The 17,059-nt window shown below is 29.3% G+C and overlaps 1 protein-coding gene across 9 annotated transcripts in view; it reads right to left on the reverse strand.

The window, feature by feature from the left end:
• LOC107449379 (regulating synaptic membrane exocytosis protein 2) overlaps positions 1-17,059 on the reverse strand; it is a 93,209-nt gene that overhangs the window by 32,187 nt on the left and 43,963 nt on the right. For all 9 annotated transcript variants that reach the window (XR_011636321.1, XR_011636320.1, XR_011636319.1 and 6 more), the window contains exons 6-10: positions 15,365-15,569; positions 11,647-11,770; positions 7,149-7,243; positions 5,708-5,796; positions 2,969-3,102 (exon numbers count right to left, since the gene is read on the reverse strand). Coding sequence is in view for 6 of the 9 variants with exons in the window: in XM_071178233.1 (XP_071034334.1) it covers positions 2,969-3,102; positions 5,708-5,796; positions 7,149-7,243; positions 11,647-11,770; positions 15,365-15,569 (647 nt within the window). In the remaining 3 variants the exon portion in view is untranslated. The remainder of the gene's footprint in view (positions 1-2,968; positions 3,103-5,707; positions 5,797-7,148; positions 7,244-11,646; positions 11,771-15,364; positions 15,570-17,059) is intronic.

Below are 17,059 nucleotides of genomic sequence, written 5' to 3' on the forward strand. Positions count from 1 at the left end.
GTAAAGCATAAAACCTAGCACAGTGAGAATTAGTAGGTGTAAGAGAATATTTGAGATAAGGTAATAATTACAGGAATGATGGCAGTCAACTCATTAATGCTAGAATCTTTAAGTAATACTTTATATGGGCCTTTATCAATGGATTTTCGACATTCTTTGAGATACTTAACTTTGTCTAGCGCTACAATTTGACCAACTTTATCACTTTCAGTAATATCTATGTCCGGGCTAGACTTCAAAGATTTCAATTCAGAAAGAACAATTTTGAAAGATTGTTGGCAGAAGGTCTGAAATTTAAATCAACAGTATCAATTGCTTGATTGTTTCTAATTAGTTCGTTTTGAGAGGTTCTGAGTGTTAGGTTCGTTACTGTTTAATGTAAGAGAAGAGAGTTTGGCAATTGATGGATTTTTTTAAAAACTTTATCCTAAAGATTGCATTAAGAATTATTAAAAAAAAATCGTGCAAAAATATTAGAGCTTGTGTGCCTACACATCCCCAGAAAAAAATAATTTAAAAAAATGTCCCCGACTTTTCCAGACTAATTTTAATAAATTTCCCGACTTTTGTAACCGGTGGCAAAAGTTTTATTATTAATTTCTTGGTAATTTTGTATTCTTATGCAAAAAATATATTACAAAACCCTTCTACATCTTTTAAAGTTGAAATTCCTTTTAAATGATTACAAAACCAATTTTTTTGAAGGAAAAAAAAAATATTCCAGTTTCAAACTCAAATTAATTCATTTCCTCAAACTATTTGTAGATTTTAATTAAATTCCCTGATTTTTTTTCACATTGTTATAATTCTCTGAATTTTATCAATTCTTCCACAATGTATAACTAAAAACAAATAAATAAAATATCAATGTCAAGGAAAAAGTTAAGTGAACCAAAATTTTGCTTTATATTTTGCAGATTACTCCGTAATTTAAATAAAATAGTGTCTTTTTGATGTAAATAATAAATGGCTGCATATAAAATAGTAAAAGTAAGTTTTCAGACTTAAGGTTTAAGTAAAAAGAATAATTATTATACTGTAGCATCAAATAAAATAATATACAATGAAATTTTTAAAATTAATTTCAAATTTTTTTTCTTAAAATATTAGATAGTTTTTCTTGTTAAAATGCATACAATAATGATAAATGAAATATTACAATAACGAATAAAAACATAATGCATGCATACAATACAAATTTGTTTACACTGTTGCAGAAAAAAAATTTGGAAAATAAGCGCCTCATTTTAATTTAAGCTTTTGTTCGTGACATATATAATGTATTTTTAACAAGATAAAAAGTCACTCAAAAAATTACATTTTTAAAGTAATTTTATAAACTATAAAATATGTATTTGCTGATGTTCCATTCTATATTAAGCATTTTTAGAGACAGAATGATTTAACTTTAAGTTTGGTCACATTAATTTGTTTTCATAGATATTTTTGCAGGAAGAAATGATATATAAATAACATATGCATTTAACAATAACATATTTATGTTTTTTTTTAACCCACTGGCGGTTAAGGAAATGGGCAAAATTGGGAGAATGTTTCTCCCCTACACACAGTTCCCCTATCAGTTAACATGGGAAAACCGGTTTTGCTATGCAGAGAAGACTGCAGGTTAAAATGCGACTTTTTACGTGCAGAACCGTCAGTGGGTTAAAGTGAGATTTACGTTTAAACTCAAAACTAAAAAAATTACATTAAAAAATATTTACATGAATCATAAACATTTATTTAATGAAATAATTTTTTTAAAAAATGTTTAAAATAGAATAATTAAAATTTAAAAAAAATAATTTGGTTTAAACCAGCCAACCATGATTTTAAATGGTTTACATTCTTGGTATTCAAGCGAACTTAGCAGATTTTTTCTAAGTTTCTTCTTTGTACCAAGGAGAAATACAAGTGAGTAAAATTAGCAAAAAAATAATTTGCATTTGCTTAAGAAACTTCCTTTAAAATTTGATGACTGAAATGTCTTTAGCTGTTTCTTTTACATTCCACAAATAGACGAAAGGTTTCGTAGCAGGTCTATCGAGAAATGACCAGAAAATTATTCTTTTAAAGAATCTGAAGAAATTGTTCAATTCTTGCTATGTATTAACAAGTGTGCAAACGTAAATATCTTTAAGATATGCAAAAAAATATTATTTATATCATATTATGCAACATTTTCTCCTGTTACCCACTTGACAGGGAGATTTTGCTACAAAATAGTCTTTGTTACATTGCCTATCCCTATTTTGAATGAAGTTCCTTTTTGTACTTTAGTTATAGTTTATACTGAATAGTTATCTCGTATATACTGAAATTTTTCTCCTAAAATTTTCTTTACTAAGTATTAATATTACCAATAGGATATAGCATTTTAATTAAAATGCATATTTAAGAAATAATTTTTCAATTAACTATAAAATATTATAACTTCTTATTTTTTCAGAATTTTCGACTATATTGAGCTAAATATTTGTTTTTCAAGCTGAAATTTTCCAAGTGTTCTAAAGTAGATGAAAGAAAACTTTTTAGAGAGTGGGAATCAAAATAAATTTTCTTTCTACATCAGAGAGAACAATACTATGCCCTGAAAATGATTTACAGAACATGTAATGAACATTAATTAAAATATTGGTAATAAATGATATTTTCTTTACTAATATTAATATTACTAATAGGGAGTAACATTTTTCAAATAAAATGTATATTTGAGAAATAATTTTTCAAGAAACTGTAAAATATTATCACTTTTTCTTATTTTTTTCCAAACTTTTAGACAACATTGAGCTAAATAATTTTTTGTTTAAGCTGAAATTTTATAAGTGGTCTTGAATAGATCAAAGGAAACTTTTTAGAGAGTAGGAATCAATATCAATATTTTTTGGGACACCATAACGAACAATACTATGTTCTGAAAATGAATTTACAGAGCATGTAATCAACATTAATAAAATAAAGTATTTACCCAGGTCTGTTGGGAAGAAGAACAACTTTGCAGTAGGGACTCCTAGGTTCAGTATTGAGGCGTGGTGGGAGTCTCTTGGCACACTCCACAGTTACAAGGAGGTGAGAATTCTGGTGGTCGCAAGATAACTTTACCTGAAACAAATTCAATGACGAGACTCATTATATCAATAGTATGTAACACGCTACAATGCCTCAGGTTTTTAGTCTAAATATGAGAATTATAGAAAAGGAAATAGTGCATTATTTTTCTTTTTTTAAAAAAAAATATTACTGAAGTGTGTCTACCACTACGGTTCTTAAACATCAGTTTACTGGTATATAAGACACGTTAACTCGATTCAATATTGGGGTACCTTTTGATAGATAAAGGTTGACTTTGCCCAAAGATCATTCCTCATATTGGTGACCTGGACGTGATATGAACTCGCATTGAAAGTAACGCACACATTGATGGATGGTTCACATTGAACAGTTGACTTACTATTTCAGGGTGCGTAGCCAAATCTTTGAATCAAAAATAAGCACTTTTTAAAAACTTTTCAAGCACTTTAAAAAAAATTTCAAGCACTCAAAAAATTCATATTCAATCAATGATGTTATTGAAAAACAAAAAGTATAGTAATAGTAAACTTTTCATAAAGAGTTTTAGCGTTAAAAAAAAACCAAAAAGAAACGGACGTAAATCAAACTTTCCCACATCACCGAGTGAATTCAACTTGACCCTGAACTCAGAACAAAAGTACCCTTACCCCCTACGTCAAAAAAGTGTTAGAAGTAAAATAAAATAAACAAGAATAAAATCAAAATAAATTAAAAAGAAAAACATTTAATAAGGATCTGACTCTATCCGAATTGGAGCACTCGGGTTTCAGTTTCGAGTGTGCGCAAGTCATAACGTGGGTACGACATGAAGTCCGCGTGAATGATTGCGTAGCAAACACCCCATTTTTCGTGAAATGCATGGGATCCACCAGATATCACTGAAGAAAAAAAAATTATTTGTGGAAAAAAGCACTTTTTAAAAACACCAGCTGAAAAAAGCACCTTTAAAAGCTTTTAAAAACGAAATCCCCAAAAAAGCCCCTTAGTACTTTTTACAAACGCTATGCACCCTATATTTGTAACTGCAACACCGTCCTCCTCACGCTGTTGCTTCTCAGGCTCATTTACACACAACGGGATCCTGTACACACTTGAGTGCTAATAGCAACACAGGAGAGACCATACACACAACCATGAACATAACACAGCTCTCACGAAAAACACTCAAAACTCAGTGAACTTAATACAGCTCTCACCTCAAGCACTCAGAATCCAGTGAACTCAATACAGCTCTCTTGGTCTTTTGCAAATACGGCAACTAATGGAATCCGATCATCCAATTCGATCACTGATAAAATTCTGGGGGGAATACTGTAGTGTGTCTATCACTAGGATTATTAAACATCAATTGACTATTATACATGACATGCTAACTCGATTCTATCTTGGGGTGCCTTTTGACATTGGTTGACATTGTTGACATTGACATTGTTGACATGGTTGACATTGTTGAAATGGTTGACATTATTGAAAGCTCATTCCCCACAATGACCAAAGAAAAATCAGTTTTTTTAAGACAAAGCATTAATTTTACCAGCTTATTTGGTTGTTATTCATAATATCTGATTAGGAAAAAAAATTAAATATCAGTGAGTTAATTACAAAGAAAAATAATTTTTTTTGCACAACAACGTAATTATTTTATGACACAAAAATTTTACTTTTGCCTATTTGGTCATTTTTATTATCCGATAACAAAAAATATTTACATATTTCTGAGTTTATAACAAAAGAGAAATAATTTTTTCTTTGTTCAATAAATCAATTTTTTTATGAAATTAAAATTTTAGTTTTACCAGCTTATTTGGTTATTATTAAAAATATCGGATTGGAAAAAACATCAGTGAACACAGAGAAATGGCCTTTAAGTCTAAAAAAGTCTATGAAGGGGAAAAGGGTAACGGCACTGTCCTGTGGCAAAAACATCAATGACAGGAATAGCTTATACATCTCTGTCTCGCTATTACGATGATTAATCAAGTTATTATTAATAACGTGACAAAGCCGTGGTGGCTTAGGGGATAGAGCGCTCGCTTCCCACTGTAGTGAATTAATGTCGAATCCCAGTGATGGCTGGTTGATCTGAGTTCCGCACCCGGTTTGTACTGACATAAAATATTCTAGTGGTAGACGGATAATGGGTTAGAGTCCTCTTGCCTTCATGGGTTAGAGTCCTTTTTATGGTCTTCTTCTTCATGTAAAGCAAATGCGAGTTAGATCCTTTAAAAAGTCCTCCGCGAAGGTAAATTTCTCCTAATACTCTATCCAGGAGTTCCCTTGTCTTCTGGATCAGGTTCAAAATTACGAGGCTATGGAGCTGAACATTGGTAGTCGCAAACCCCAAATTAGGTCAGCTGATCAACGACTGTTATAAAATAAAATAATGCATGACAATTACAAAAAAAACTTGCCTTTCTCATTAAAGAGAAACTGCTTTTTCCTCCTTTCAACAAATACTAAATAATTGAAATCGTACTAATTAATCATACATGAGAAAATCATATTTCATACTTCATTTATTTGCCATTAGTATATGATGTCTAGGGAATGTGAGAAATGTTTAATCACTTTGAAGACTGATTATAGTATAATAATGTATAATATGTATTATATGTGCATATAATGAAATACAGACCTGTATTTGTCCTCCTACTACTGAATTAGAACGCCTTGAGGATGAGTACCTGGAGTAGTACCTCTGATGATGATCATGGAACATACCTCCTTTAAAAACAATATAAAGTTTTTTATTTACTCTTCATTAAGAATATTAAAAGTAAGTAATTACGAGGAAAGATTTTTATAATGTACTCCTTGAAACATGGAACTTCTTGTTATACAGTATTTCGTGTAACATAGATCCTTTCACTTATCATTAAACTTACCTACTAAACACGAAAATATATATCAAGAGCAAGTCATTATTATTGCTTTACAATGATTTTTAAATAAAAATATTTTAAAACACAAAAATATCCACTTAAGTATTCATTGTTTACAAAGAAAAAATAAGCTATTAAGATCATTCAAACTAAAAATCGACAAAATTACCAATCAGGTTGCATAGTCAGATTTTTCAACAAAAAATAAGCACCGTTTAAGTACTTTTTAGCACTAAAATTTTTTTTAATCACTTTCAGAAAAAAAAATCATAATTAAGATCTGTGCAGTAATAAAAATTATTTTTTTCTGTCGTTTAAAGTTCTTAAAAATCAATAAAATTCAAAAACATTTTCACAGACTTCACATAATCATGATAAAATAACTAATTTCTGATAAATATTGCAGAGAAAATTGGAAAAATCATGCCTTTTTTGTAATTTAGAACAACAATCGACACGGCAAAGAAAAAATCTCTTTTTAAAAGATAGAAAATTAAGCACCTTTCACAAACCCCGAATAAAAAAAACGCATTTAAGTGCTTTTAAAAAATGTAAATCAAAAATAAGCACCTTTAAGCATTTTTTAAAAAAAGTAAGCATCCAGTCAATTTTAGTTAGGTCAAAGAAGTCCCAACGTAAATAGAAAAGTACAAACAAAAAATATAAAAAATAAGAATGATACTTGAGTACTGAAGACTTAAGATTTCTTCTCGTGTAATAAAAATACAACAAATAATTTCACTTCATTTAAAAAATCTAAGCTTTCATTTTAAGAGAATAAAGAATAGTTTGCTTTTTAACATAAATAATATGTAATGCATAATTAATAAAAACTAATATTTTTGAGCATCTTCCTAATTTAGGTTTGGTTAGCTTGTATAAATTTTAAAATAAAATTACGGCTTAATACTTAAATTAAATTTAAATAATGAATTATAATTTGAAAAAACTGTATTAACATCAAGTGTCATCCATTACAAGTTTAAAAAAATGTATATGAACTTGAGTGGATGCAAAAAAAATATTTTATTAACAATTGAAAATTTGAACAAGATCGGAATAGAAGAAAAAAAATGAAGTGATAACTATTTTGCTGTCGCCTCAGTAACTGCTTTCATAAAATAACTCAATGGAAGCATGAAAAACAGGAAACTCATTTCTGTACAATCTGAACATGAATTAATAGGGACTTGCCTCTATTCATGGCCTCTGGATGGACTTCTAAGTGAGGTGGAGGTATCCTTCGCAGATCACAAGGTAACTCCTCTGCAACATTTGGAGCATTCCGTCTGAAACAATAATGATATTTAATTAATTATTAAAATTTTTCATTAATGAGTCACAATGAATGGGATTTTTTAAATTTTAGTAATACAGGGTTGCCACTCAAATCCGTAAAAAAAAATTCCCCGTGTTTTCCCTGTACATATTACACATAATTTATTAAGACAAAACACACAATCACTGTGCTCTTGAGTGAACTATATTAGTCTAGATATACAGTGCACTCCCGATTATCCGGGTTAATCGCACGGACAATCGAAAAACACGGATAATCCGAAAACTCCTTTTATTAAAGAAAAATTCAATATCAGTACAAAAAATATAAAAATTACTGACATTTGCATGCATAACATCAAACTAGAAATTTTCCTTTTTAAAAAATGTGTAATGCGTCTTCGCCATATATCGATACACATATTTTACGAACCGCAGTAATGTCACCGTAATCAAATCCTCCCATATAATCTAATAAAGTTTCCACAGAGCAGCAGAATGAGAAATTGTATTTCATTCATTTACTACATCTTCTGCATCAGTTACTATCATCACTATTTGATTTAACAACATAACGATGTCTTCATCAGTCAAATACTGGAAGCCAGGCTCACATGCATCACTTTGAAACCAATCTTCTAAATTTTCTTCATCAAGAATTTCGAAACCTTAGATTTCTTTTGCTTGTTCGAGAATACTGTTATCATATTTTTCTTGAACATCTGAAGAGGATTGTTCATCAAGCGGTATGATCTTTCTCCAAGATCGTCATAACATAGACGATTTTACCTTTGACCATGCTGCTGATATTCCATATACTGCAATCCAATAACGAATATTGCTTCCAAAAATTTGGTAGTGTTATAACTTCGTGAATCAAATTTTTTGAATCTTGAAAATGTTCTCTTTATATTTTTTGTGTGACTCCAGAATGAGCACAGTTAATCCGCAAACCGGATAATTCGCACACGGATAATCGAGAGTGTACTGTACTAGTTTCAATTGCTGGAAAAACTTAAAGAGATAAGAAAAAGCTTAACATATTTAACGAATATTGCTTCCAAAAATTTGGTAGTGTTATAATTTCGTGAATCAAATTTTTTTAATCTTGAAAATGTTTCTCTTTATATTTTTTGTGTGACTCCAGAATGAGCACGGTTAATCCGCACACGGATAATCGAGAGTGTACTGCACTAGTTTCAATTGCTGGAAAAACTTAAAGAGATAAGAAAAAGCTTAACATATTTAAAACAAATAATGCTATAGTAAATAAAATAGCTTAATATAGCCAAAATATTATCCTTAAATATCTCATAAATTGCACTTTGAGTGGTCACCACTTTTAAAAGACGAAAATAAGAAATGAAATTCCCTGTACTTTCCCAGTTTGTAAGGAACAACTAAAAATTCCCTGCATAATCATGGAGTTGTCAACCCTGTAATAGGCAATAAAAAGGGAACACTTCATTGGAAGCATTATGTAGTCATTTTTAATGAGCTAAAAAATGTTTTATCTTTGCAAGTTACCAATAACAGGACACACACATAAGACAAGATCCTGTTTGGGATTATTAATCAACTAGCAAAATAAATTATATTTCCATATTTTATTTGAATGATTGTGACTAATGTAGTTGGCAATACAGGTATTCAAGTTTCAAAAGAAAAGATACAGAAATCAAAGAGAATGCAGGTGATCTAATTTATGCTGACTGTGTTCCTTTCGGTCTGGTACGTAAACATATTTATGCAAAGGTATTTGGTCTGGGACATTTGTATGAATCAGTTTATTCTGAAAATGTTTGGCTTTTCTTTAGAAGTTATAAATTTCAGTAATGATTGTTTAAATGTATGAAGAATAATGTGAGAATTCTTTTATAGTTTCTTAAAGAAAAGCATGTAAGTTACACAAACTAATTTATTAATAGTTTCAAAATCATATAACTTAAGTTAGGAATAAAAAAAAACAGTAAGCTATACTTGATCAGAAATGCACCATCATGCATACCAAGAATTATTCGAATTTCGGTTTTGTGAATTTTTCTATATCTCATAAAAATTTCTTTTACTTATAAATTCCTTGAGCAATGTTAAACAATCTGGTTTTGAAGATTTTTTCAGCTTTTCCCTTGATAACTTGAATATTTTTTACACATATATAATAGAAATCCTTTAAAAAAAATAATAAAAATCTTGTGTTGCTTTCAATTATTTGATAAAATATTTGTTTAGAAATTCATCATGAGGCGGGTGCTCTCTTGCATTCAAGTAATCTATAATGCAGAGCTACTCCTTGTAGGAAAAAGATAACTTTTTTATTCTATTTGTCTTGGATGATGCAAAAAAACAGAAAAAGAATATAAATAATTTTAAAACAGCATTTAGATAAGGTGAGATCTCCTTTAAGATATTTGTTCAAAATGGCAAACAATCAAAAATAATAAGAAAGATGCAAATTACCAAGAATTTGACGAAAAAGAAAGGCTTTTAAAAAAAAAGGAAAGGGTAAAAGAATTTGAGATTCCAATCAACAGACTGCGAACAATTTTAAATTACGAAAAAATTAAAACATTCAAGGTCAAATACATAAAAGGACACATTCAATGCTATATCATCCACTTGGAAAGTGTCATTGATAAAATATTGTATGCTACTCACAAGCAAACAATAATTTTACATAGCACTGGACTAGATTACTTTTTAGAAAACATTGTAAAAAAAAACTCTTCTTTTCAGTAACAAGCAATATTTGATGACTTAAAATATTGATACTATCTCAAATTTTGAGACATCAAGATTAGACTACATAATCAAAAAATGTCACAAAACATTTCTCGAAAGAAAAAAAAACGTTTTTAAAAAACATCACTAAAAAGAAAATCGCTCTACATTCTATATTCAAGAATAGAAATATTAGTTTTATAGAAAGTTAAAGTAAAATTGTAACGTCTTATAAACAAATGTACTAATGCTTGACTAATTTTAATTGTACTAATTTAAACTTATATTAAAAATTAGTCAACATGTTTTCACAGATTGATTAATTAAGAAATTTTTTTTTATGCTGTAAAAGAAGATTGGAGAGAGCACCTCAAAATATTGCGTGTAGAAGAGATCAAAGTAGAGTTTCAGCATTAGTTAAAAGCTGATACAATTGAGTATCAGTTATAAAAACCTGATATTTTTTGCATAAGATGCATTATCAATATTAATTTAGACTTAAACACAGGAGGTGAAAAAATATAAAATAAATTTTCCATTATTTTTAACACTTTTATTAGCTTTTAAAGCAGATTGAAGACAAGATTAAGAGCCCTTTTGGTTTTATAATAAAATCGTAGTTGATTTAAATTGAATACAAACTTTAAATATTTTGTTAAAAAAATTAACACATATAACATGCATTTATTATTCTTACTTTTAATGAAGTAATCATGTAACAAATCTATGAATTTAAACAGGATATAATTATCTTAAAGTTAGGTCAAAATAATAAACTATATTCAATACAGGACAAAACATTTTTTAACTTATTTATTTTCATACTATTGCCTGTAATGAAGAGAAAAAAGTTTCAGATATTAAAGGTCTCTTAGAACTGATTCAAAGTGAGCTTTAGATGAGTGCAAGAAACTATCTCCGAAATAATTTGAAACTTATCTAATGTGAGTTGATATGAATACCTAGTAGGAATGAATCTAGTTACAGAACTTCTTTCATTCAGTTAATACTTATTCCTTCCTTAACATGCAACAGCAATTTAATACTGAACTGGATTAATAATAAGAATTCAATGAAAGTGGTATGGCAATCTAGATGTTAAAACACATAAGATTTAGTTATTTTCATCTGATTTTCAAGTAAGTATTAGAGTTTTTATGATTAAACTTCTTATTTTATAAAGTAATTGATAGTGAATGAACTCGTTCATTGTTGCTGTCACCAGCCATTAAGGCAGAGGGGGTGCGTTTGTTCTTATTTTCCAGTGGCGCCATCTATGGTCAAGAATTCGACTTCACCTATATGTCACAAACGTTTATAGGGCGGTCCCATTCACACATCCATTCATTAATCCAAAGATCGTAATTTTGACCAGAACTAGAGAATGATCAATCTCCAATTTAGTACCCCCAGAGGTATTTGTTATGGGAACATGGAGGACATTGTGACCAGATAGATTTAACGTGCACCAGTCACCAATTACTTCACTGGAGTCTACTGCAGGCTGGATTGGAAATCCTGTTCTAACGAACGGGAGTCCAGCGCCCTGCCAGGCAGGCTATCCCGGCCCAGATGAATTCAAGATGAATTTATTTAAAATAAATTGTACTATTAAGTAATAAGTACAAAATATCAGATACACTAATCCCGATCCACCTCTAGCGTGAAGTATATACTGAAAATTAATCCTCACCCGCAAGGCCTGTGAATAAGTAGTTGCACTTGGGGATCATTCTTAGAAATAGCAATGATGTTGGCCACTTCTTCTTTACGGCGACCACGAAAAGACACTCCATTCCACTCCACCACTTCATCTCCTGAAAATAAACACTCATTCATTTATATTTATGTTAGTGAAATTAGACTTAAATATTACCCAAAATAAAATTTCTTTATCTACATAAAAAAGATGTGTGTTGACAAAGTTATTGTCAATCTATTACAAGGTGCATAGCCATAACTTCCAACAAAAAATAAGCACCTTTTTTTAAGCACTCAAAAAATATTTTTAAGCACCATATGCATTAACAAAATGCAAAATAATTTTCATGATAAAATAAATAGTTCTTGACAGGGAACTCTTTTCTTGATTATATTGGCCATTAAAAAATTATCAAGAGATTTTTCGGTTCGATTCCAGAGGGTGGAAATAAAGCTTGAAATTGAGAATATCTTGCAAAATGCAGCAGAGTTGCACTTAAGAGTGCAATAATCTCACTGAAGCCAGCTCAGTAAACGCATATGCGGACTCGCAAGTATTTCATCAAACCTCTAAAATGACTTGCGCTTTCATATGCTATGGGCCGACGGTACGCTGAAATAGATTGTGGTTGAATGAATTGTGAAAACGTTGAATAGAACAATAAGAAAAGCACGCTTTTGCACAATATGTGACGAAAATTGACACGGCAAAAAAAAATTCTCATTTTCAAAAAGAGGAAATTAAGCACTTTTTAAAAACACCCAATGAAAAAAAAACCTTTAAGGGCTTTTAAAAAACACAAATCAAAAATAAACACCTTTAAGCACTTTTTAAAAATGCTACGAACCATGTATTATTACCTATGATTGAGCAACTCAAAGAATTTCTCTTAAATTAAAATATTGTTCTTCAGGTAGCCTCTTGAAGGGATTTTCTTACATTCGCTGAATTATTATTATTCGCTGAATTATTATCGAGAGAAATGTTCAATAATATTCGAGTGTATTTTGTACCAGTTGTACCAGTTATGTTTGTTCAAGTCATAGCTATTATATCTATTGAAAAAAGAATGCCTAGAAGCATTGTATTTTTTATCTATCATAAAATGCTGATTAAATACTCCAAAATTTTGAAGAAAAAAAGATACTTTTTTGTGGTATTACTAAAACGGTACCGAATGTAAAATAACAATTATAATCCGTTAAGTTTCAAAATCTTCATGCTTGATATGATACATGTCAGAAATACAAATAAATGTAATTATAAGAAACGTAAACAATGTAAAAAATTAAATAATTTAATTAAATAGATTACTGACATTTATTCTCATTTAGATCATTTTTAATCATTGCATTCATTTAATGCTTGCATGAAAAACGTTGACAGAATCGCACAAATAAAATTAAGAAAAACCAAATGTAAATATGAAATTAAATGTAATTTTTTCAATTTTACTAGAAAATTTAATCATAAACAACAAATAAAATTAATAACATCAAAACAATACACAACTAAAATTAAAGAAAAACAAAACATAAATATGGATTTGAATGTATTTTATACAATTTCATAAGGAAATTTAATGAGAACCTGCAAAAACATCAAAAGAAAAATTGGACTCAGTATCAAAATTGATATAGTATTGCTCATCATTCAGATTGTCAGTTTCCTGATTTGTTGGTTAAGGTTTCCTGGTTTACACAACTAAGAATGGAAAGAGCTATATTCATTGTCTTTAAAGTGAGATCAAAACTATAAACTATCACGCTAAGCCAGTTTTTTTTTCTTTTTTAATTCTTCGGAGTATTTCTAAGAAAGCAAAGCCCTTTCATTCTTTCAACTACTCATTTATTCACCCATTTTTTCCCGTCTCTCCTATTTGTTTCGTTTTTATTTTATCTACATTTCTATTTCATTTTTAACATTTTCTATTTCACGTTTTAATCCAATAAGGCTCTTGTTCAGTATACTACGGTATAATGCAAGTGTCACTTTAAATGGCACATTCAATCAGCACTTTATGTAAGATAAGAACAACAAGATGCCTTATTAGATCAATTACTGTGTCAGGTTTCCAATTATTCTATTAGCTTTCCAATTATCATTTAAATATAGCAATAGTGTCAAAATTAGTTAAGTATTTTTCATTTGTAGGCAATTATTCATGGTATCTTGAGCATTAATAATGTAATGAATTTGCATCATAAGGCCCACAATCAGGGTTCGCCGAGTGGGCCCACTTTGAAAAAAACCACCCGAGTTTTATTGGGTGGGCCCACCTTGAAAAAACTCACTTGGAACGATAAGAGGGTTTTAAAAAAAAATATTTTTATGAAAACTTATTGATGCACATTTAATTTTATATAATTTATTGTGCAACATAAACTTGTCAAATAGAGTTGCATGATTTATATGATTAAGTTTTTAATATTTGCTAAGTAAAAGAAACTCGAATCTATAATTTTATAGTACTATTGAAAACTTTAAGTGGGTTTTTTCAGAAAGTAATATTTAAGTTAAATTAAATCGAATAGAAATTTAAATAATATAGCTTAAAATCATCAATTTTTCAAATATAGTTGCATGCTTTATATCAGTGTTTCCCAAAGTGTGGTACGCGTACCCCAGGGGTACAGGAACAGATTAGCGAGGGTACGCGTTCTTATGCGAAATATCTGCTACAAACGAAAATTTCAAAAAATTTTACTTAAAAACAAAGCTAGCCAAGTAAACTTATGATTAATTATTTTTCTATGGTATTATTTTTCTATGCAGTAACTATTTTTCTATGCAGAGTAAACAGTTAATTAGTGCTGTCAACAGCCAGTTGTGATTTTTAACTTTTGTGCATATTTTTTATAGTAAAAAATACATTAATTTTTTATTAGTGGTACGCAGCATTGCGATAAATTTAGAAAGGGTACCCAAAAGTTATAAGTTTGGGAAACACTGCTTTATATATTAATATATTATTATTAATTGATATGTTTAAAAAAATTGAAAAGAAACAAATTTTTTTTTTACTAAGTGATACATTAACACATTTAAACAGTTATTTTCTGGCTTTAAAAAAATAAGCTAAAACTTTTTATAAGAGTACTTTTTAAAATTATTCATCTAAAAATAATATCATTTTCTTAATTATTTGAAAAAAATGGGACGAGTAACTGATACTCTTTATAATTATACATATTTTCAATTTCACTTTTTTTAATCTTATTATAAAAACATGGAAGACCACTATTAAATATTTATTTCAATTTTTTATTAAAGTCAAAAGTCAGATGAAATTTTAGTTTTCACTTATTATATATATTTACAGATTATAATTTTATAATGATTGAGTCAAAAATTGTGAAACATTATGTACTTAATAAAGAAGATTCAAATATGTATTAGTGATAATGCGTTATTTAAACTTAATATAAAATACATGTAACAAAATTAAAATAACTTTTTGGATTTATTTCTATTTTTAAGCTTACAACACTTTTTAATAAATAAAAATATTATGAGCAATAAATGAAAAAACTCAATTTTCCCCAGGGTTTTTTCAAATAAAACCCAGGAAGGTTCGGTTTTCTCTAAAATACCCGGGTTTTTTCAAACCCTGCCCACAATAACGGGGGTTGTTATATCGAGCGCCAACTGTGTTAATTTGTTGATTACTTTGTTTCAATTTCCACGAGTTATATAAAAATACACTTACCAGGTTCTATTCTTGCTATTCGATCTGCCAGGCTGCCCTCTCTTATGTTCTCTACTATTGCCCGCATGATGCCTTCTACTATTTGACCACCAACCACCCTCATCCCTACATTTTGACGAGTTCGTCCATCTGGTCCCAGTTCCTTCTTCAGCACCATATTTCCTATGTACCCTCCGCCTTTTGATCTTGACCAGAACACATTGTGCTGCACCATTCAAAAATCAATAAATTTAGTTAGTCATCACACACAAAAATCCATGCAATTTATTAATCATATTCATGCTAAGAAATGTGATAAGCAGCTTTTTGAAATAACAAAAAAATATGAATATAAAGTGCACTTGTCAAACCTTAGCAATTTTTGCTAGATCCCCCCCCCCATATCAGGTTAAAATCTTCGTAGTATGCTGAGGCTCAACTATATAGAGCTATTTGACTTTTAAATATATTGTCCTATATAAACATTTATAAATTACCAACTTTTCAGTAACTGATTGATAACATTAACTTTAGTATAAGTAGATGGAACAGTAACAATAATTTTGGAGCAGAAGAAATGTGTCTTGGAACAAATACAAAACATTCGGAGCAGATGCTTGTAAAATTAAATTTCTGAACATATTTGAGTACATAAATGAACATTATCATACTAACTCAATACTTGTTCTTCGCATGGGACAAAAAAAAATTGATAAATCAATACTGAACAAAATCAGGCACAAATTTGAAAGTTATAAACTAATAAAACAGTTTAGTCACTATTATTTGTTGCTCCTCCAGTGGCTAGATAAATTAAGTAATATTATTAAAATTGTTGATGTAATGAAATTCCGAGATCAGTGGATCGGAGAAAGACATGTTTATTAGAACACAGAGAGTTACACAGTTGGAACATACACTGCGACAGTAGAAATAGGAAAGAACATCGGGAAAACAGAGTTACAAGTATTTATAGCCTTCTTGGGCTAAAAGTTAACGGCGAATCAGAACAATCTGATGACTATAACATGCGGACGTAGAAGAAAACTGCTTCAAATAAGTGCGATTACAGATTTTCCTCAACAAAAATATTTGAAAAAATGAAATAGTCTATAGGCTAACTCTTATTAAAAAATTCCATTTCTTAAACGGATCTACCAAACAAACAAGAAAGTGTTGAATGAATTTTAGGCATACTTGCCAACATTGGAGAAATAAAATAACGGATATTTTACTAGTGACATTTTCTAGGCGACGAGTAAAGTTTTGATACATCATGCATAATCATGTAAGTCAAAAAGAGAAATTCAAAATTGGAAATAATATAAGCACTTACATATAATGAAGTAAAAAATATGTACATAAATCTTAAAAGATGACATTTTTAAACCATTATAATTACTTAAACTATAAACACTCAACATACTGCAGTACTGGCAATAACACCATCTGATGAAAAACAAGAGAAGTATTTTTGCAATCAGCGGATATTTAATTGATATTTGTTTTTTTTATTTTAAAAATTCCTTCAACAAACAGGAAGAAATTTGAGAATATAAGGGTAAACAGGAGATAGTCGTAAAGTATAGGAGTCTTCGTTAAAAAACAGGAGATTTGGCAGGTATGTTTAGGTCCATAACCTGAACAATTAGATCAACAATCAAGCATGCAGGTCACAAGAAATAAAACAACATACCTAGGTGGAGGTTGAAACTG

Source organism: Parasteatoda tepidariorum, chromosome 3, assembly GCF_043381705.1.
Source record: "Parasteatoda tepidariorum isolate YZ-2023 chromosome 3, CAS_Ptep_4.0, whole genome shotgun sequence".
Classification (NCBI taxonomy): Eukaryota; Metazoa; Arthropoda; class Arachnida; order Araneae; family Theridiidae; genus Parasteatoda; species Parasteatoda tepidariorum.